The sequence below is a fragment of the Panthera tigris genome, chromosome A3, assembly GCF_018350195.1.
Source record: "Panthera tigris isolate Pti1 chromosome A3, P.tigris_Pti1_mat1.1, whole genome shotgun sequence".
NCBI lineage: Eukaryota > Metazoa > Chordata > Mammalia > Carnivora > Felidae > Panthera > Panthera tigris.
In genome coordinates, this window is record NC_056662.1 from 75868924 (window position 1) to 75890156 (window position 21233).

The window sequence follows — 21233 nt, forward strand, 5'->3', positions numbered from 1 at the left end:
TAGAGAAGTTCTATTCATGTTAATAGAAGTTCTTCTACTCATGTTTTCTGCCCATTTCTTCACTGGATTATTTGTTTTTCGGGTGTGGAATTTGGTGAGTTCTTTATAGATTTTGGATACTAGAAAAAGGGCTAGTTTTAAATAATTTGTGTGTGTGTACGTGAAATGTCTGCTCATGTCTTTTGCCTGTTTCTCTCTCTTTTTTTTTGTTTTTTTATTCCCTCTCTTTTGAAGAGTTCTTTAAATATATAAGCCCATCATCTATTACAGATTTTACAAATATGTTCTTTCAATTTGCCTTCTGTCCTTTGATTATATTTGTGATGTTTTATTGCCACATAGAAGGTGAAACTTTATTTTTAATGCGATCAAATTATTAATTTTTTATTTACTATGGGTATTCAAGCATGATTAAAAACGTTGCTCCACAGAGAGATTTTATATGAATTTAATTGTATATTTTCATTTTTTATATTTAAATCTCTTATTAATTTAGAGTTTATTCTTTTACATGGAAGAAGTGTTGACTCAGTGTTGTCATTTTCTAAATGATTTTCTAGTTTTTCCAATGCTATTTTATTTAATTAATTAATTTATTTATTTATTTTGCTTCAGGGCACCTGGGTGGCTCAGATGGTTGACTGTCTGACTTGATTTCGACTCAGGTCATGATCTCACGGTTCTTGAGTTTGCGCCCCGCATTGGGCTCTGTGCTGGCAGTGTGGGTACTGCTTGGGATTCTCTCTTTCTCCCTCTCTCTCTGCCTCTCTCCTGCTTGCGCTCTCTCTTGCTCTCAAAACAAACTTGAAAAAAATTTTTTTTGCCTTCAGTGATATTAGATGCCACCTTTATCATAAACTTCCATATGTACTTGAGTTCATTTCTGTACTTTCTACTGAATCCTTCTGGTTTGTATAATTATGTTTAATTATAATACTAGTGCATTAATATCTGAGGCTTTATAACATAATTTAATATCTGATGAGGCTTTGTGCCTTGTAGCTTTCTTTTTCAGTATTACTCTAGATATTTATAGTTTCTATATTATTTTGTTTAGCTTCATTTAAAAAATACATGTTGGCTGGGGTGCCTGAGTGTCTCAGTCGGTTAACGGTCTGACTTTGGCTCAGGTCATGATCTCGTGGTTCGTGAGTTCGAGCCCTGCGTCAGGTTCTGGGCTGACAGCTCGGAGCCGGGAACCTGCTTCAGATTCTCTTCAGAGTGCCTGCGGCTTGCACTCTGTCTCTTGCATTGTCTCAAAAATAAATAAACGTTAAAAAAAATACATGTTGGCATTTTTATTGGCATTTTGTTAAATTTTTAAATTAACTTGGGGAAGACCTGACGTCTTTATGATGTATAGATGCTTTTCAACAGCAAGGAATGATTTTGTATTTCATCAGTATTACATTTATTATCTCTTGAGTATTTTTTTTTTAATTTTTTTAATGTTTATTTATTTTTGAGAGAGAGAGAGAGAGAGAGAGAGAGACAGTGTGAGTGGGGGAGGCGCAGAGAAAGAGGGAGACACAGAATCCGAAGCAGGCTCCAGGCTCCAAGCTTCCAGCACAGAGCCTGATGTGGGGCTCACACTCACAAACTGCGAGATCATGACCTGAGCTGAAGTTGGAAGCTTAACCGACTGAGCCACCCAGGCGCCCCTCTTGAGTATTTTAATTTTTCCTCATATTAAGTTTTTTATATTTCTTGCTACCCTTATTCTTAAAGATTAAACCACTTTTGTTGGTATTGTCACTGCTGTTTTACTCTACTATTTTATCTTCTAAGTGATTATTGTTTGTGTATATGTGCATTGTTGATTTCTTTTTTTTTTTTAATTTTTGTTTTAACATTTATTTATTTTTGAGACAGAGAGAGACAGAGCATGAATGGGGGAGGGGCAGAGAGAGAGGGAGACACAGAATCCGAAGCAGGCTCCAGGCTCTGAGCCAACAGCCCAGAGCCCGACGCGGGGCTCGAACTCACAGACCGCGAGATCGTGACCTGAGCTGAAGTCGGACGCTCAACCGACTGAGCCACCCAGATGCCCCTGTTGATTTCTATATATTCACTTTATATCCTATTAATTTATTGACTTTGAGGTAGTTTTAGTAATGATTATCTAGGGTTTTCTTAGGAAGCATTTCAGACACAAGTAGATATAGTTGTCTTTCGGTTCTTGTATCTCTGATTTCTTTTGTCTAATTAATTGTATTGCTAGTATATCCAGTATGTAGTAAATAGTAGTGAAAATAGTGATTATCCTGTTTCTTCCTGATCTTAATGGAAATGCCTGAAGTTTACTCCATTAAATATGATGCTGGCTTTAGGACTAAGGTGTGCCTACGTATATGTATGTGAGTGTGTACATGTGTGTGTCCTTATAGTCATATCAAGGAAATCACCATCAATTCCTATGTTCTCGAGTGGATTTTTTCATTTTATGGGATGGGTATTGAATTTCATCAAAGATTTACTTAGTGTGTATGGAAATAATTACACATTTTTCTCAGATCAGTTAATATGGTGTGATATATCACTGTGCTTCTAATATTGAATCAACCTTACTTTCCAGGAATAAATCCCACTTTGTTATAGTACATTATTTACTTAATATGGTGTTGAGGTATGTTCACTAATATTTTATGTAGTATTTTCATATAGGTATTTGTAAGTGATGTTGATCTGTAATTTTCTATTTTTGTACTATTTTTTTTTATCAGATTTAGGTATCAGCATTATACTTCATAAAAAGAATTTGTAAGTTTTACTTCATTTCCTATATTCTAGAACCATTTCTATTAAATTGGCACCAATTGGTTTTTGAATATGAAATCATCTGGTTCTGCTGTTTTTCTATGAGGCAGTTCCTTGTAATGTAGCTACCTCTTCCTATGGAACTGTTTAAGCTTTTTATCTCTACATGGGTCAATTGTGATAGTTATCCATTTTGTCTAGTTTTCCAAATGTATTTATTTTTTTTTCCAAATGTATTTCTATGGTGTTACGCATTGTAGTTAGTCTCTTCTGAATTTTAAATTTATTCTACTTCAATGGTTGTTTCCCTCTGGTTATTTTTTATTATTTCTTTCTTCCTTTTTTCTGCCTTAATAAAGGTGTTTCTTTTTCAACTCACTTGGATTCTGATTTGATTACTGAGAAATATTTTCCTTTTTCTATCTCATTAATTTCTGATTTTGCCTTTATTATGTCATTTCTTATCATCTTTTTATTTCACCCTTTTCTTTTTTTACTTGGTCTTCAGTTTCAGATCTATTTCATTTATTTTCATTAAAAATTGTTTTATTTCTCTAAGTGTTTGAAGCCATGATTTTTCCTCTGGTCACAGCTTTATGTTGTACTCATCAATTTTAATATGTTTTTTATTATCTTTATCTTTTAGAAGATTTGTATTGCTTCTTCACCAAAAAGTTGTGCAGCAGCAGGTTTTTAAATTTTCATGTAGAAGGACCTTTTTAAAACTTTTGTTAATAAATTCTAGACTTGTAACAAGATGATCAGGATATTGTTTACTCTGATAATTTTACTCTTTGGAATGCCCTGAAGCCTTTATTGGTGACTTAGAAGAAGGTCAGCTTTTGTCAGTATTCCACGTCTGTTTGAGAAAAAGGTAGTCTGTATTCTTATAGTGTATAGTTTAATATCTGTCCAAAAGTTCTATCTTATTGACTATATTATTTATGTCATCTATACCTTTACTTAGTTTTTGTTCACTTGATTTGTTTTGACCAAGAGTGGTATTTAAAAATCTTCTGTTATTAGTGTGTTTCTATGTGGCCTCAAGGGCCAGAATCAAGTTCTGTAGTTTTTATTTAATAAAGATCATTGCTGTGCTACTTGGTAAATATTCATTATCTATATTTGCTCTGTTTCATATGTGTTTTCTCTGATCTTATTCTTTAAGGTTTCTTTGGGTGGGAGGACTATTTATGAAAGCTCATATTTTTGTTGTAGTGATTGGCCTTGGTATCTATACCTTTTAAAGATGCTTTTGGCTCACTTTATCCATATTTAACCTTTTGTTGCTACTATGATAGTCTTTTATGGTAGTTTTACTTCACCTACTACTAATTCACTATTGTTTATTTTACTTTCCTCTTTCCCTCAATGTTGTTTTCTTGGTTTTTAGTCCTACTACTTTACCTTGTCAGAACATGGGTCACTTGTATATTCTTCATTTATCACCAGCCTTGTTTTGGTCTTAGATATAATTAAGTATATTAAATGCTCATCTCTCTGTCCTTTTACCAGAGTTACCTACTCATCTTTAGATTGGATGAAACTAATGCTTTAGTAACTTGATTGCTCAAGAAGTGCCCAAGGGTACAAAATACCCTTGCGTGTGTTACACTTTTTCAATAACATTGATCCCTGAGGGATAGCTTGAATGGATTTAAAATATTTAGTTCACGTGTTTTTCCTTGAATCTCTTGAAAATGCTAATCCGTTGTTGCCTTGTTTTGCATGTTGCTTTTAAGAATCTGCTGCTAGTTTAATTCTCTTACCAGTATATGTTATTTGTTCTTTTTCCCTTGCTACCTTTAGGATTTTTATTTCTTTACTAATAATGTCTAATGGTGTTACCAGGATATGTTTAGAGTAGATCATCTTGTATTGGTTTTCCCAGATGTCTGGTGGGCCCTTTTGATATATAGATTCTTTTATTTTCAGAACGTTTTCTTGGATTATAGTTTTAAATATTAATTCACCCTTCATGTATATTTTGAGTTAAAATTATGGCGAAAAGAACTTTGAGCAATAAGCTGTTTAATGGAGAGAAAAAACTACTGGAAAAAGAGATTCAATAGCAGAGAGGGAAGACATTGTTGAATGATTTGGCAACAGAAAAAGCCAAAAATGTTGACATTTATACAACCTTTGTCAAAGCAGTAGAGTTGTAAGGATTGAGATAAACTTAGGAAATAGAGGTGTTGAGTAGAAACAGCCATTTTAGTTAAGATGGAAAGAAAGGGTCCTGATAAGGATGATAGTCAAAATAAAGTTCTGGGTAGTCCATTGGGGGCAAACTTGATGTTCTGAGCTGTTTTCATTTTACTGTGTTTTTTAAAAAAAAATCTCTTCAAATACTATTCAGACATGGATCAAACAGTGTTTTTCCTTAAAATCAGACAGGTAACCTCACTGAGAGTTGAATTAGCTCATTGTAGATTATTTTATTCTTCTTTTTCCCTATGTCTTCATTGCATATTGTCCATTTCTTCATAACTCATCTGATACTTTCCAAATTTGGTATTATGAAGACTCCCAAAGTGTACACCATTTACCTTCTTTCTTTTGTCATCTTTATCATTTTTTGTTGAAAATTATGTTATATTGTTTTTTTTTTTTATCTTTCTTTTGCATTTATTTTGAGAGACAGAGATAGAGCACAAGTTGGGGAGGGGCAGAGAGAGAAGGAGACACAGAATCTGAAGCAGGCTCCAGGCTCTGAGCTGTCAGCACAGAGCCCGACACGGGGCCTGAACTCAAGAACTGCGAGATCATGACCTGAGCCGAAGTTGGACTTTTAACCAATTGAGCCACCCAGCAGCCCCTGTTATATTCTTTAAATAACATTATGTTTCTAAATCTATACTTCCCTGATAGATAAGTAGGCAACATCCTCTTAGACTACTTAAGTTTCCTAACTTCTGTTTAGAAAGCTCACTGACTTTGAAGTATGATATGGCGTTGTACAACTGATTACTGGCAATGAGGCTTATGGGTGTCATTATGATATTTAGAGAATGAATGTGCCTTTCTTATTTCATTGCTTAAAATGGCATTACCAGAAATGACATCAAGTGGTGGTTTTACCATGGAGTACCACCCACTTGGCTGTATCTGACAGTGTCATTAGTGAAAAAAGGTGAGGCACATTAGTTAAAATCAGGGTTTGTGCACATCTTTTTATATCTTTCTATTTCAGAGGTGCAGTTGCTGTCCCACCTGTAAAAGGCCACTTTGTTGATTAGAAGGACATCATTTTTTTAAAGTTTTTATTTCAACTCCAGTTAGTTAAAATGCAGTGCAATATTAGTTTCAGGTATAAACAATATGCAATACACCGTGCTCATCATGACAAATGCCTTCCTCAATCCCCATCACCCTTATGACCCCCCCCCACCTCCCCTCTGGTAACCATCAGTTTGTTTTCTAGACTTAAGAGTCTGTTTCTTGTTTTCTCTCTCTATTTTTACCTTCGTTCATTTGTTTTGTGTCTTAAATTCCACATATGAGTGAAATCATATGGTATTTTTCTTTCTCTGACTGACTTAATTCACTTAGATAATATTCTCTAGCTCCATCCATGTCATTGTAAGTTGTAAAATTTCATTCTTTTTTATGGCTGAGTAATACTCCATTTGTGTGTGTGTGTGTGTGTGTGTGTGTGTGTGTGTATGTTGTATATATGTGTGTATCTTTAAAACATTTTTAATGTTTATTTATTTTTGAGAGAGAGAGAGAGAGAGGGAGGGAGGGGCAGAGAGCGAGGGAGACACAGAATCCAAAGCAGGCTCCAGGCTTTGAGCTGTCAGCACAGAGCCCCATGTGGGGCTCAGACCCACATGCAAGATCATGACCTGAGCCAAAGTCAGACACTTAACCAACTGAGCCATCCAGGCACTCTTTACCACGTCTTTATCCATTCATCAGTCAGTGGACACTTGCCTTGTTTCCATAATTTGACTATTGTAGATGCTGCTGCTATAAACATTGGGGTGCATGTATCCCATTGAATTGGCATATTTGTATTCTTTGGGTAAATACCTAGTAGTGCGATTCCTGGATCGTAGGGTAGTTCTATTTGTATCTTTTTGAGGAACTTTCATACTGTTTTCCAGAGTGGCTGCACCAGTTTGTATTCCCACCAATAGTGCAAAAGTATTCCCCTTTCTCTATATCCTTACCAACACCTGTTGTTTCTTGTGTTGTTGATTTTAGTCATTCTTGTGTTGTTGATTTTAGGTGTGAGGGGATATCTCACTGTCATTTTGATTTGCATTTCCGCATTTCCCTGATGATCAGTGATGTTGAGCATCTTTTAATGGAAGCACATCATTTTTTCATGCACCAGCTTATAACCCTGCTTTTACATGAAGTCTTTCTTGATGATTCTGGTTTATACTGATTCCCAATTTCCTTTAGCTTCTAATGTTTTTTTTTAAACACATGAGCCCTCAAGTCTTAGTTGTTTCATATTGTCTTATGAACTATAATGGACTCCTTGAGACATGTAGATATGTATACTTCCCTTCTCTTGTATTTCTCACAGCATCTAGGTTAGTGTTGCTTTTGTAATTACCCCTCAGGAAATACTTTATTGACCTCTCAGGACGAAAGGATAGTCTTGATGCAATGCCTGTCATCTCTCTTAGTGCCCAGAGCACCCTGACTCTTCAGGGCCTCCACCCCACCACACTCCATGTGTCTCTGTCCCAAAGCTGCCTGGTAAGTGAAAGAGAAAGGCCCTCACAGGTGGAGAAAACAGTTCTGCGTGTCAGCATCTGGAGTATGGCTTAGGAAACCTGTGATTTTTAAAAACACTTGCTTGACTACTGGGAGTTGTGTTGGACCGAAAGTCAGGAGATGAGGTTTCAGACTCAGCCCTAACATTGAGCAGGCTTGCAGCCTTCGGCAAATGATTTAACCTGTGAGGATGTTAGCTCTCCAATCTATAAAATGTAAGCCTTTGACTGAGTGATATTAAAATTTCCTTCTAGCTCTAAAATTCTGTGATTCTCTGAAAACATGTTTCCAAATGCTTAATGCTCATTGCAGAAGGTAATGTTTCTTACAATGTTTCCAAAGCGTCCACTTATTGTTGCATAGCTAAGAAAGTTAAAAAGCTCAAATTTAGAAAAACAAAACAAAACAAAACAAAACAAAACAAAAAAACCTTAATGATCTGGGAGCGGGAATTGTAGTACCTGACCTGTATCTGGTGGCAAAATGCTCACTTTCATCCATAGGGTAGGGTCATAAGCCTCATTAAAGTTGCTTGTTCACTGTTTGCTAGAGGGAATTCTAACATAATCCATTTATCAGTTACAGTTTCTTGTAAGATGGAGTGCAAATGTGTGTTTGTAAGAATTTTTCATGGTATATGCACATAATATGGTACCATTTTTAGAGGCAGCATTTCCTTTGTTGAACATTTATAAAATTTAGTCCTGGTGATATACTTCTGTGTTTCATTATCTTTGGAGTGGTATTGTATGTCTTAGCTTGATGATACCATAATATTACCAGATGGTACAGCTGGTAAGGCTACTTTAAAGTATTTTGGTATCACGTGGATAGGATTATACTGTAGATTAAATAACGTGGTGTTTATAGTCACTTGTAACGTGCAATAGCATGCACGTCATTTTCTTTCTTCCTAGTGAGGTTCTGCTCTACATTTTTAGTTGAGCAAAGGGACTTTGAAATTTATTCCTATGATTTTAGTTACTTGAACTTTTAAAATTTTATGAGTTTTATGTTAATGGAATTGTTTGTAAAATACACACTTTCACTGAATTTTTTTTGTCTCAACATAATTTGTCATCTGAATATGTTTTTAAGATTTAATACCGTGTGTGTATCTCTACTCATGGATTAGTTTTACAAACTTACTATTTGGAGATTTTTTCAGTATGATTTGTCAAATAAAAATAAAGTCAGTTCCAAATTTTATTTCAATCTAACATTCTTTAATGTTTAATGCTGCTATGTTTTACTACATTCTGATTAAATTACTTTAAAATCATTGAAGTAATCAAATGTATTTTAGCTCTGTTATCTGATACTGAATAGTGTTCCTATTATCAAAATTTATTCTTAACATGTGTATATTAAGATGTCTGATTTTAAATCAGATTAGATCCATATAAAAAGAAATAATTCATACTCAAAATACTATGCAAATGACAGTAATATGAATATATACTACTGGAGTGTTATTGAAAGGTGGTGATGAATGGAAAATATTGAAGAAAACAGCATAATAATTATAATTTAGAAGCCATGGTCTCCATATTTAAAATTAATATTTTGTGAAGCTTATTTCCCAGTGCTGGGACTCTGAGACAAGTGAGAACCTGTTAAGTAGATAATTGTGCCTTTAGGAGGATACAGTTTTTTTAACCTTTTGTTTTGAAAAATTTGAAACATACTGAATAATAGAGAACTCCAGATACCCATCACTTTGATTTAAAAATTAACATTCTGAAATTTTATTTTATCTATTTTTTGGCTGAAAGGTTTTAAAGCAATTACAGATACCATGTCATCTTATCTCTAAATACTTATGTATGCATTTTCAAAAAACGAGGACAATTCACTGTATTATCACCATGCTATTACTTAACAAAATTAACATCATTCCTTCATGTCAGGTATGATTTTATACGTTCTATTTTCTTTCTCCTTTCTCCTAAAATTCATTAGAAAATGGGAATATAAGCAATTTTTATTCTAATTGTACTTAAACACTTTTTTCCTTTTTACAAAATTACTTATTGTAGTAGACTTCTGTGCTCTAATTTTCCTTTCTATAAATTGAGTGATGTAGATCATGAGATCTCTTGGACCCCTTTTAGCTCTCATAGCCTCTTACTTCCTGGACAGGACTGGTTGTAAGCTACAAATCTCACTTAGGAAACTACTGGTACAGAACCACGTGAGCGTATTTCTCTCAGTTAAATGTCCATCAGGAGAGCAAGTTTCTAGTCTTGTATACAAGAAAACAGAGATTATGTTTTATTCACTGATGTGTATCCAGCAGCTGGCACAGAGCATGGCATATAATAAGCACTCAATAAATAAATGATGACTGAACAGTGAGTAATTGAATAGGTTAATGCATAAATGAATTGATTAATTAGTCATTCGATGTTCAGGAGTAACAGGCAAAGCCAACCAAGTAGAGCTGGATAGAGTACAGTAACATATAGCAACTAAATTCCTACTGGGAGAAATCTATCCAGTGTCAAGAGATCATTAGTACTTTATATTGCCATTATCAGTGTTTTCTTAGAGATAGAGCTCTGCCAGCATATCCATGAAGAGAAACTGAGAAATAGGGGCTGCTCTGGATTAAATTGTGTCCTCTCAAAAGATGTTGAAGTCCCAACCCCCAGCATCTGTGCATGTGACCTTATTTGGAAATAGGGTCTTTTTGAGTTACCAAGAGGTCATTAGAGAAGGCCCTAATCCAGTATGGTTGATATTACAAATGGGGAAACTTGGACACAGAGAGAAACCAGACATGAAGAGATGAAAGACAGTGTGAAGAAATAGGAAGAATGCCTCCTCTAAACCTTGGAGCACCTGAGATCGCTTGAAGCTAGGCGAGAGGCATAGAACAGATTATCCCTCACATCCCTCAGAAGGGATCAACCCTGCAAACGCCTTGATGGCAGACATGTAGCCTCGAAAACTATGAGATGATATATTTCTGTTATTGTTTAAGCCACTCAGTTTGTGGTACCTTGTTATAGCAGTAGCCCTGCAAAACTAATACAGGAACATAGACAAATCTTTGGGTGGAAGTTGATATAAGAACATTTCCAAACAATTTTAATAAAAAATTCAGGCACCAGGATAGGGGGGAAAAAACGGAAAGAGGAAAAAGTTAAGAACAGAGGGGAAAGAGAAGTACCCTAGGGTACTTTTGTTTTGCCTAGGGCCACTCCAGGCTGGGCCAAATCACTTAGTGTTTCTAACATAATTTATTCTTATACATGGGATCTCAGGCAGTTAATTCTTGACCATGTGTGGTGGAATCTTCATGATAATAGACTGCTTGTTTTATCTGGAACTAAATGTCTTTGTTTAGAGGCACCTGGGTGGCTCAGTCAGTTGAGCATCCGACTCTTGATTTCAACTCAGGTCATTATCCCAGGGTCATGGGTTCAAGCCCTACACTGGGCTCCCACACTGAGCATGGAGTCTGCTTAAGATTTTCTCTTTCTCTCTCTCTCCTGCTCCCATCTCCCCTGCTTCTTAAAAAAAAAAAAAAAAAAAAAAAAGAACCTTTAGAAAAATAAATAAATGTCCTTGTTCAGAAGATACTAAAAAAGGGTGGTTTACCTTTTCCTAATCCCAGGCAAAAAGGTTTTATTAGAAAAAGATGGCAACTATTTGCATAACTTTCAATACAGATTCAGTGTAGAAATAGTTGAGGGTTTGAGGATATGAGCTCTAGAATCAGATTCTCTGGCTTTGAGTTCTGGCCCTGCCTCTTACTAGCTCTGTTTTCTTTGCCATATTATTTTACCTGCCTGTGCTGTTTCCACATCTAAAGCTAATAAGAGAACTTCCTTCAAAGAGGTATTTTAATAATCAAATGATTTAAAATGTGAAAGGCTTAGGCAAATATCAGGCACATAATAAGCACTCAGTAAATAATAGCTAGAAAATAATTTTATTATTTTTATACTTATGCTGAAAGAATACCGTATCTTATTTTGCTCTCCAAGAATTCTTTAGATTTATGAAAAAAGATATAATGATGTTCTGGTTAAATATTAAGAAGATGGTAATTAATTGGATGTAATAAGTGTAGTTCTCCCCAGGTGTGTAGTTTAATGATAGATGTCCTTCAAGTTGTATGGAACAGAACACCCAGGGTCTATTTTCTATGTAAGGGAAAAGATTTTACATTTACGAGTGTGTATGCACTGTAAATATAGGATGGCCCATTTAACAAATTACCTATCCCCAAGAATATGGTTCCCAAGAGAGTTAATGCTGTTGAAAAATTAGTGTTTTCCTATAATCAATACAAGCTTATTGAGTGCCTACTGAGTCCCATTGGTCATATTATTTCTATTTCTGAAGGCCAGATGCATACTTGACCAAAGAATATTTGAGCATCCTGATTCACAAAAGGCTATATATAGGGGTTTTATTTTGTTTTGTTTTGTTTTTAGTTATTATGGGAAGATGGCCTTTTTGAATTCTGAATCAACTCATTAAGCTGCATAAGTTGGATGGGTTAAGATGTACCCCTGTTTAGAGGCTATTAAAAAACTGGAACCCCAAGGGACTGTGCATGTAAGAATGGCGTTGGTGTCGGCAACCTCAAATACTGCCTTTGAAATCATTGGAATTTACAGTTAAAGTAGAACAGGTGGCTATTTTGAATGTTGGATAGCTGTGTTTTATGTAGATACAGCTTCCATGTGGTGAACCTGTTTATAATATTATAGCAATGACAGTTAAATTATATCAGCTAACGTTTTGGAGTATCTACTATTTACAGTATACCAAGCACTGAGAATGCTTACTGACATGCTGAAAACTCTTAAGTTCAGACTTGATTTAGACAAAAAGGAAAACCATAAATTGGATGCAATTCAGATTCTCCTCTTCCATTGCCTATTTATTTTGTTAAAGGACAGACACAAATTATGTGCTTTGATAGCACGTTGGAAATTAGAAAGAAAGGGTATTGTACGTTCTTTCATACAATTCTTGAGAACTTGTGTCAGAAGGACAAATTGGAAAGAGACTGTAATTGGAAAGGTTTTCTTTTGTGGGTGAAAGGCATTTTTAGTAAAGAAGCAATTGCTAGCATATGAACTATTGAGGGAATTTCCCCCAAAGTCTGGAAAGCATATTAAGTCACAGCCCTATTTGATCAAATAGGCTTTCACATAATGCTTAGGGGAAAAAAAAAAACTAAGCTGGAATAGAAAAACAGGTCATGGGTTCAAAATGCTAATATCATTTAGAATACTGCTAAGTGCCTCTCAGGATTTTGTTATGATGCTTGAATTTATAGTTCCATTTAAAGGAACCATAGACTTGAGCCTGACGGAGCAGTAGATGCCATAAAGAGATGATGATAAGAGGCATAGCTCGTCTGCCATCTCTTCATATGTTAACCTCATGGATGTGTCTTTAAGTCTCTCACTCTCAGTGAATGTTACATATAAAGAAAACAGGATAAAATTCCAGATTTGAAGTAGAGTAGGTAGTTATGAGATCTAAGAGGGAAAAACCTCCAACATAGAAGGCACATTTTTTTTTAAGAATAATCGCATGTTGCAGCCATCAGAAAACAGAAGCTTCAGACTTTTTACAGCTCAGATAAGGTCAGACTATAGTTTTGAAAAATACATTTCATGCTGATTCTAATAAGCATCACATTTGAAAAGTAAGTCGGAACCTTTTAAAAGTTGCATTATTTCGTCTAGACTGTAGTGGTGATGCAACATTACTGGCAAAAACAAGAAGAAAAAGAAAAACAAAAAGAGAAGCTGAAAAACAAAGTACTGGACAATAAGAGAATAAAAAGCACGGGTTTATATCAAAACATAGTAGCATCTATGAGGTTACACGTCGGTTTTTAACAGACATGAGTGATGTTTGTGAACAGAGCCATGTTGCTTACACATTGCATGCTTCATTCCTGCTTTGGCATGCAGAGATTTTCATTAGTTCATAAGCACTTAGTTTACTGCAAAGATTTTCACACTATTGTATCTTGTTGATAGAATAGGGAAATATTATACCCTATTCAAATAAGATAAATGCTGGCTTTTTAAAAAATGTGTTTAAAGTTGCTGACTAAGACTATGTTCTTGCTAGAGTTTTAAGAGTGTTTTTTTTTTAAGTTTCCACTTTAAAAAGTCATGAATAGTAACTATCTCTCTCCATAGTGTAATTTCCAACGAGAGCTTAAGAGACACATTTCTTGATACGGCAAGGTGTGCCAGTTAAAAAGATTTAATTGTATAAAATAGCGTGAAAAATGATAAGACACGAGATTGTATAACAAAAATTTAAGTTCTTGAAAAGTGAATTCCATCTTGGGGACTAAATGTATATCTCTAATGTATACTGAAAATGCAAAGTGGAGGTAAAGTAGTAACGTGGTTTAATGGGTGGTCACATGCCACTGAGCAGTGATATTTGCTCACAATTGTGTCTTGCTTCTTGCTTCTCTCTCAGCTCCATAATCTCTTGCACCCCTTCTCCAGCTGACATCTTTCCTGTCCATCACATCAAGTGTTGAGAAATGCTTCCATTTGAGCCAGTGTGGCTGCTTAGGATTCCCAGTTGCTTGGGCAGCAGAAAGGTGCCAGATTTGACTCTTGTTGGGAAAGAGGTTCTTTACTTTTTTCATCAACTATGAGCATGTCCCTCAAATTTGCATAAACTGAAAGAATCAGGAACTGGTTGGGTGAGGTTGTTAGCCACCAATCAACCAGTTTATTTTTGGTACAAAAATGAATAAATCATTTTTTTTTCCAAACTTCTTCTTCCTCCTCTGCATTCTTTATTCATCGAATCCTCCCTGACCAGCCAACCATACCATTCTTAGAGTTGTCGTTGATCCACTTATCCAGTAACTGTGGTTCTCCGTGGTCTCCCTTCTTTTGTACACCAGTGCCCTAGTCCACCCTCCCATCACCCTTTGCCCGGACTATTGTTATATTCTCCCAAACGAATTCTCTGCTTCCCTTTCCTCATCATGGTGCTGCCAGTACTGATAATATTATTCCTTGCCAGAAGCCTTTGGTGACTTGTATTTGTATACTAAAATTGTGTTCTAGCTTCTTAGCACGGTTTTGGAAGCTTTCTGTAAACTGATGATAACCAGTTTTTTTTTCTGGCTTTTGTTGTATTTCCAGTAGCCTCTGCACTCCCAACATGCATTGACCCATACTCTGGTTTTCCTTCTTGTGTTACTTCTTTTCCCTATCTCCATTTGTGGAAAGCTTAGATATTTGTCAAGACCCAACACAAATGTTTCTTTCTCTGAGTCTTTCAATTAGAAATAACTTCCCCTTGCTCCAAAGTGTTGCTAACTTTGGGGTACCTGGGTGGCTCAGTCAGGCGTCCAGCTTCAGCTCAGGTCATGATCTCATGGTTCATGAGTTTGAGCCCCACATCAGATTCTGTGCTGACAGCTCAGAGCCTAGAGCCTGCTTTGGATTCTGTATCTCCCTGTCTCTCTGCCCCTTCCCAACTCGCACATGCATACGTGCGCGTGCTCTCTCTCAAAAATAAACATTAAAAAAATAATAAAGTGCTACTAAATTTAAATCTGTTACACTTTTTCTCAAAGTAATGTTACCTTTAGACCTGTAGGTAGACTTCTGTCATCTCTCCTTTGTATGAGATATATGGAAAAAACTCTACCTCTGTATGAGATATATGGAAAAAACTCTACTTCTGATCAGACTGATTTAGGTTCATTTTCAACTTTGCCAGTTATTGTAAGTTTGTTGTGTACAGAATACCTACCTTTACTCATTCTGTTTTCACATCTTCAAGACATCTTAAAATAATCTCCTTTTAGGGTCATGAGGGTTAAATGATTTGACTTCTCTAAAGCACTCAATAAATATGCATTCAATACATATGCACTCATTTTTGTTTTTCTTTGTTTTTTTGTAAACATACGATTCTCAATAGTTTATCATGCTTGGCACTCAGATGTCTATTGAAAAGAATTTACTCCAATTTTTCCAATTATTAACATCAAGAAAAATTAATAAAAAATTATTTAAGCCTGTGCAGAAGGCCTTAAGAGTAGGTACTGTCACAGATGCAAAAGTATATGTATGCAACAATGTCCTGGCCACTTACTTCTCCCCTTGGAGCTTACAGCTGGTAAATGTGGCACCAAGGCTTAAATACAAGAAAAGCTAAATAATTCTGTACACTTTTAAATAGTAAATCCATGTGGACACAAATGAAAACCCAGTAAGTTGCTTTGTGGTTAAAGGAATGTACATACCAGGATTCAGGTGTGAGTGGTGAACCCAGGAATTGTGAAGTGTGGAGCCAGGTGTGTGGTAGGAGGCAGAGAAGAGCACTTTGGGCACCTTAGAGGGGTACCTGATTGAAGATGAAGGCCCTTCCCATGCAATTCACTGCAAAGAAGAGTTATGACAGGGTGTTCTGTAATCATCAGTTCTACCTATCCATTTGGAGAATTAAAGTGGTATAAGACCCTCACCACATCAGGAAACAAAGGAGATGGGATGTAAATGATTGACTAAGTGCAGAACTTGAGAATGTGGTATGGGTGCAGATCTGGTTAGGTTAAAGGGGAAGATGATGTTTCAGATAGTCTTGGTTAGTACAGGAAAGTTGCATTTTTTATGGACATCAAAGTCTAACTTGCTTTTCATCTTTATTTGCCTAGTGCTTTTAATGAAAGCTATGACTTACCATCTGTGCCAAATCCAGTTTTCAGAGGGGCCACTGCTGAGACAGAATTAGGATTGCAAGGCCTTTATTGGAGAAGCAAGTATATTACCCATGCGAGGGAAAAAGAGAAAAAGCAAGATTGGACAAAGAAAGCTTTGAGAGTGGGATGTTCATGTGACCCCCACAAGAGGAAAGGGGGGCAGGAAGGATTGGGCCGGGAGAGCTCAGACTGTGATACAGCTCTGACAGGCAGCACCAGACCAGAGAGTACCCATTAGAAGAACCCCTGGGTAGAAATGGCTACATGGTATCCCAACTGTGCTCCTTGTGTGGTGGGTGCTGCCTAGGGAGAGCATGCCATTGGCTCACGCGCTGTAACAGTTCCCAGTGGACCTGCCAGTTGAGGTTGTCTGCTTATTGCCTTCTTCACAGGCGAAAGGTCCCTTCTTTCTGGGTTGGGACTGGACCTCAGTGGCTACCACGCTACCTTTTCAGTAGTAAAATATTAAAGTCAAAAGTCCAGGTAAACCTTTTCAGATTAGGTGGGTTTTGTTTTTTGGGTTTTTTTTGTTTTGTTTTTTGGAGGTGGGGAGATTAGGGAGCCTGAAAAACTCACTAAAACAATAAAACTTTTGTAGAAGCTGGATTTGGTGTGGGTAATTTGCATTATCTGGGTGTAACACATTATTTTTTTATCTGTTAAATGTGCATAATGACACATTTTCCTTACCTACCTCATGAAGTTGAAAACAACAACAACCCATAATACATATCTATGAAAGGTGAGAAGAAAATGACTACCATGTGGAAATAAAGTACAATGTAATAGAAAGATCTATGGAATTAGAATAAAGGGGAAGCAGGCAGGACTCTCCTTTTATTTGTGGAGAAAAGAAAAACGATTACTAAATTCAGAAAAATCACATAAAAAGAAAATCATTTAAAATGCATTAGGGAGCTAGATATTTACATTTTGCTATGCCTAGTATGCTTACAATGCAAATAATCATTTCCTACCTGATCTTGGTACTCTTGAGTTTCCTACTACAGACTTGTCTAAAACTAGGGATATTGTACATACTTAAAGTGAAAATATTAACTAGTTGTTATTTTTTATTTCATAGAAAAAAAGAAGAGATAATATTTAAAAAGTTAACTGGAAAGCAAGTTTTATTTTAGATTAGGGGTTGGCAAACTTTTTCTGTAAAGAACCAGATAGTAAATATTTTAGGCTTTTATGAGCTCTGTGGGCCACATATGGGTCTCTGTTGCATATTCTTTTTCTTTCTTTCTTTTCTTTTTTTTTTATAATCCTATAAAAATGTAAAAATCATTCTTAGCTCAAGGACACATAAAAATAGGACTTAGACTGCAAACCTTATTGTGGATTAAGTTTTGCTCAAACTTATTTTTAACTTCAGCAAAATTTCAGAAATAGATAGAACCTCAAATTCTAAACTATATTAAAAAAGGAGAATGGACTTTGATGTCATAGAGGCATGGGATTGAATCCTGCGTCTGTCCATTACTGGTTCTGACTTGGGCAGGTTACTTGCTGGGGTGCTTAGCTTCCTGGCTGGGAGGTGGCCTTGATTTAATGAGATAATTTGTGAAAGATACTTTGCCCAATGATCATCACATAATTAGAACCTCAACAAATTTTCTTCCTTCTCTCCCTTTCTTATCTTCTTTGACAATATTTCCCAGTTCTTTCTTTCTTGAATTGCTTTAACAGAATTCTAGACTGTGTATTTCTAATATAATATCTTCATAGAAACTCTCACTTTGACCTAATTTGTATAAAATTAATTTATCAACATTTTTATTACTTGGGACAAATTATTGACTTTATTTACACCAAAATCTATACCCACTAAATGCAGTCACTCCTAAATTTCTTCAGTACTGTATCAAGATCTATAATGTTGATAGATAGTAGTGATAAAACTTTTATGGGAATTTTATTTATTTATTTATTTATTTTTAATTTTTGTTTAGTGTTTGTTTATTTTTGAGACCGAGACAGGGCATGAGCAGGGGAGGGGCAGAGAGAGAGGGAGACACAGAATCAGAAGCAGGCTCCAGGCTCTGAGCTGTCAGCACAGAGCCCGACGCGGGGCTCGAACTCACGGACCGTAAGATCATGACCTGAGCCGCAGTCGGACGTTTAACTGACTAAGCCACCCAGGCGCCCCATATGGGAATTTTAGAGAATTTATCCAATACTCATAGAATATAAATATTTTAAGCCATATGCCACATTATTAGATAAAAAAACAAACTAAAAAAACAGGGGTTATATAGGCTGGTGAAGATCGTTAGTTGTTTGTTTTACCATTTTGTTCAATAGCCTTCTATGATTATTTGAATCCTGCCCACAACTCTCTATTAAGACCACTGGTTATGCACCCACAATTGGAGCACCAAGTATATAAAGCATAAGTTAACAAATTAAAGACTCCACCTATAGACAACAATACAGTGATATGGGGTTCCAATACATTCTCAACAACGGATACATCATCCAGATGAAAATCAATGAGGAAACATTGGGCTTAAACTGCATGTTAGATCAGATGGACTAACAGACATATACAAATCATTCCAACCAACTGCAGCAGAATATACATTCTTCTCAAACACACATGGAACATTTTCTAGAGCAGATCATTTGTTAGGCCACAGGACAAGTTAATAAATTTAAGAAGATTGAAATATCAAGCATCGTTTCCAACCACAACATTATGAAACTTGAAATCAATTATAAGAGGAAAACTGGAAACTTCCCTTATGTGTGGAGATTAAACAACATGTTCCTGAACTACCATTAGTGAAAGGGACAGACATCAAAGGAACTACCAAATCAAAAGGGACAACAAGGGCACCTGGCTGGCTCAGTTGGTAGAGCATGTCAGTCTTGATCTCAGGGTTGTGAGTTTGAGCCCCACATCGGGTATAGAGATTACTTAAATAAATAAATATTTTTTAAAAAGGCACATCAAAGAATATCTCCAGACAAATGAAAATGGAAAGACACATACCCAAACTTATAGGATGCAAGAAAAGAAGTTCCAAAAAGTAACTTTATAGTGATAAATGCCTACATTAAGAAAAAAGAAAGATCTTAAACAACCTAGCTTTACATCTAAAGGAATGAGAAAAAGAAGAACAAACACAAAGTTTGTAAGCACGAAGTTAGTTGAAAGAAGAAAATAATAAACTCCAGAGCCAAAATTCATGAAATAGAGACCAAAAAGAATAGAAAAGATCAAGGAAACAGCTGGCTTTTAAAAAGATAGAAAATATTGGCAAACTTTTAGCTAGACTAAAAAAAAAAGAGACCCATATCAATGAAGTCAGGGATGAAAGAAGAGAGATTATAACTGATAAACTCTAGGGGCTCCTGGGTGGCTTAGTTGGTTAAGTGTTTGACTCTTGAGTTCAGCTCAGGTCATGATTTAAAGATTCATGAGTTTGAGCCCTCATTGGGCTCTGCACTGGCAGCACAAATCCTGCTTGGGATTCTCTACCTCTCTCTTTCTCTCTCTCTCTCTGCCCCTCCCCTGCTCTCTCTCTCTCTCAAAATAAATAAACATTTTTTTATTAAAAAAAAAATGCTAAGAATCTTAAGAAACTACTATGGACAATTATATAGCAACACACTAGATAAGTTAGAAGAAATGGATATATTTCTAGAAACATGCAACCTACCAAGATCGAATCACAGAAAAATAGAAAATCTGAACAGACCTATTACTAGTAAGGAACAAGGAAAAGTCCAGGACCAGATGGCTTCCCTGGTGAATTCTACCAAACATTTAAAGAAGAATTCATATGAATTGTTTTCAAACTCTTCCCCCAAAATAGAAGAAGGACACACTTCCAAACTCATTTTAAGAAGCCAGCATTTCCGTGGTACCAAGGCCAGGTAAGGATGCTATAGGAAAAGAAAATTACAGTCCAATATCCCTGATGACCATAGATGCAAAAATACTAAGCAAAATACTAGCAATCCAATTTCAACAGTATGTTAAAGGGTTAATACACCACGATCAAGTGGGACTTATTCCTGGGATGCAAGGATGGTTCAAATAAACAAATCAATCAGTGTGATACATCACATTAACAAAATGAGTGCTAAGAATCATACGATCATGTAAGTAGATGCAGAAAAAAAAAAGCATTTGACAAATTCAACATCTTTTCATGATTAAAAAGTCTCTAAAAATTAGGCCTAGAAGGAACGTACCTCAACATAAAAAAGGCCAGTTATGACAAGCCCATAGACAACATCATAATTGATGGTGAAAAGCTGAAAGCTCTTCCTCTAAGATTAGGAAAATGACAAGAATGCCCACTCTCACCATTTTTATTCAATATAGTACTGGAAGTCCTACTCAGAGCAATTTGTCAAGAAAAAGAAATAAAGTCATCCAAATAGGAAAGGAAGTAAAATTGTCTCTGGGGATGACATGATCTTATATACAGAAAACCCTAAAGATTCCACCAAAAAACCATTAGAAGTAATAATGGTAATAATGAAGTAATAAAGAATTTCAGTAAAGTTGCAGGATACAAAGTCAGTATAGAAAAATCAGTTGCATTTCTATATACTAACAATGAGCTATTGAAAAGAGAAATTAAAATAATCCCATTTAAAATCACATCAAAAAGAATAAAATATTTAGGAATAAATTTAACCAAGAACATGAAAGATCTATATACTGAAAACCATAAAATACTGATGAAAGAAATTGAAGAAGGCACAAATAAATAGAAAGACATTCCATGCTGATGGGTTGAAAGAATTAAAATTGTAAAAATGTACATACTGTCCAGAACAGTCAACAGATTCAACTTAGTCTCTATCAAAGTTCCAATGGCTTTTTTCACAGAAATAGAAAAACAATTCTAAAAATTGTTTGGAACCACAAAAGACCCTGAGTTGCCATAGCAATCCTGAGAAGGAAGAATGGTGTTGGAGGCATCACACTTCCTGATCTCAAACTGGATTACAGTGTTCTAGTAATCAAAACAATATGGTGTTAGCATGAGAA

General features: G+C 35.6%; 1 protein-coding gene across 6 annotated transcripts in view; it reads left to right on the forward strand.

Moving 5' to 3' along the window:
* The window catches only part of VRK2 (VRK serine/threonine kinase 2), a 103572-nt gene that overhangs the window by 41532 nt on the left and 40807 nt on the right, over nucleotides 1-21233 (forward strand). For 5 of the 6 annotated variants that reach the window (XM_042981432.1, XM_042981431.1, XM_042981433.1 and 2 more), the window contains one exon: nucleotides 9267-9401. The exons of the other annotated variant lie outside the window; for it this stretch is intronic. In XM_042981432.1, coding sequence (XP_042837366.1) covers nucleotides 9267-9401 — 135 coding nt within the window. The remainder of the gene's footprint in view (nucleotides 1-9266; nucleotides 9402-21233) is intronic. 6 annotated transcript variants of the gene reach the window in all.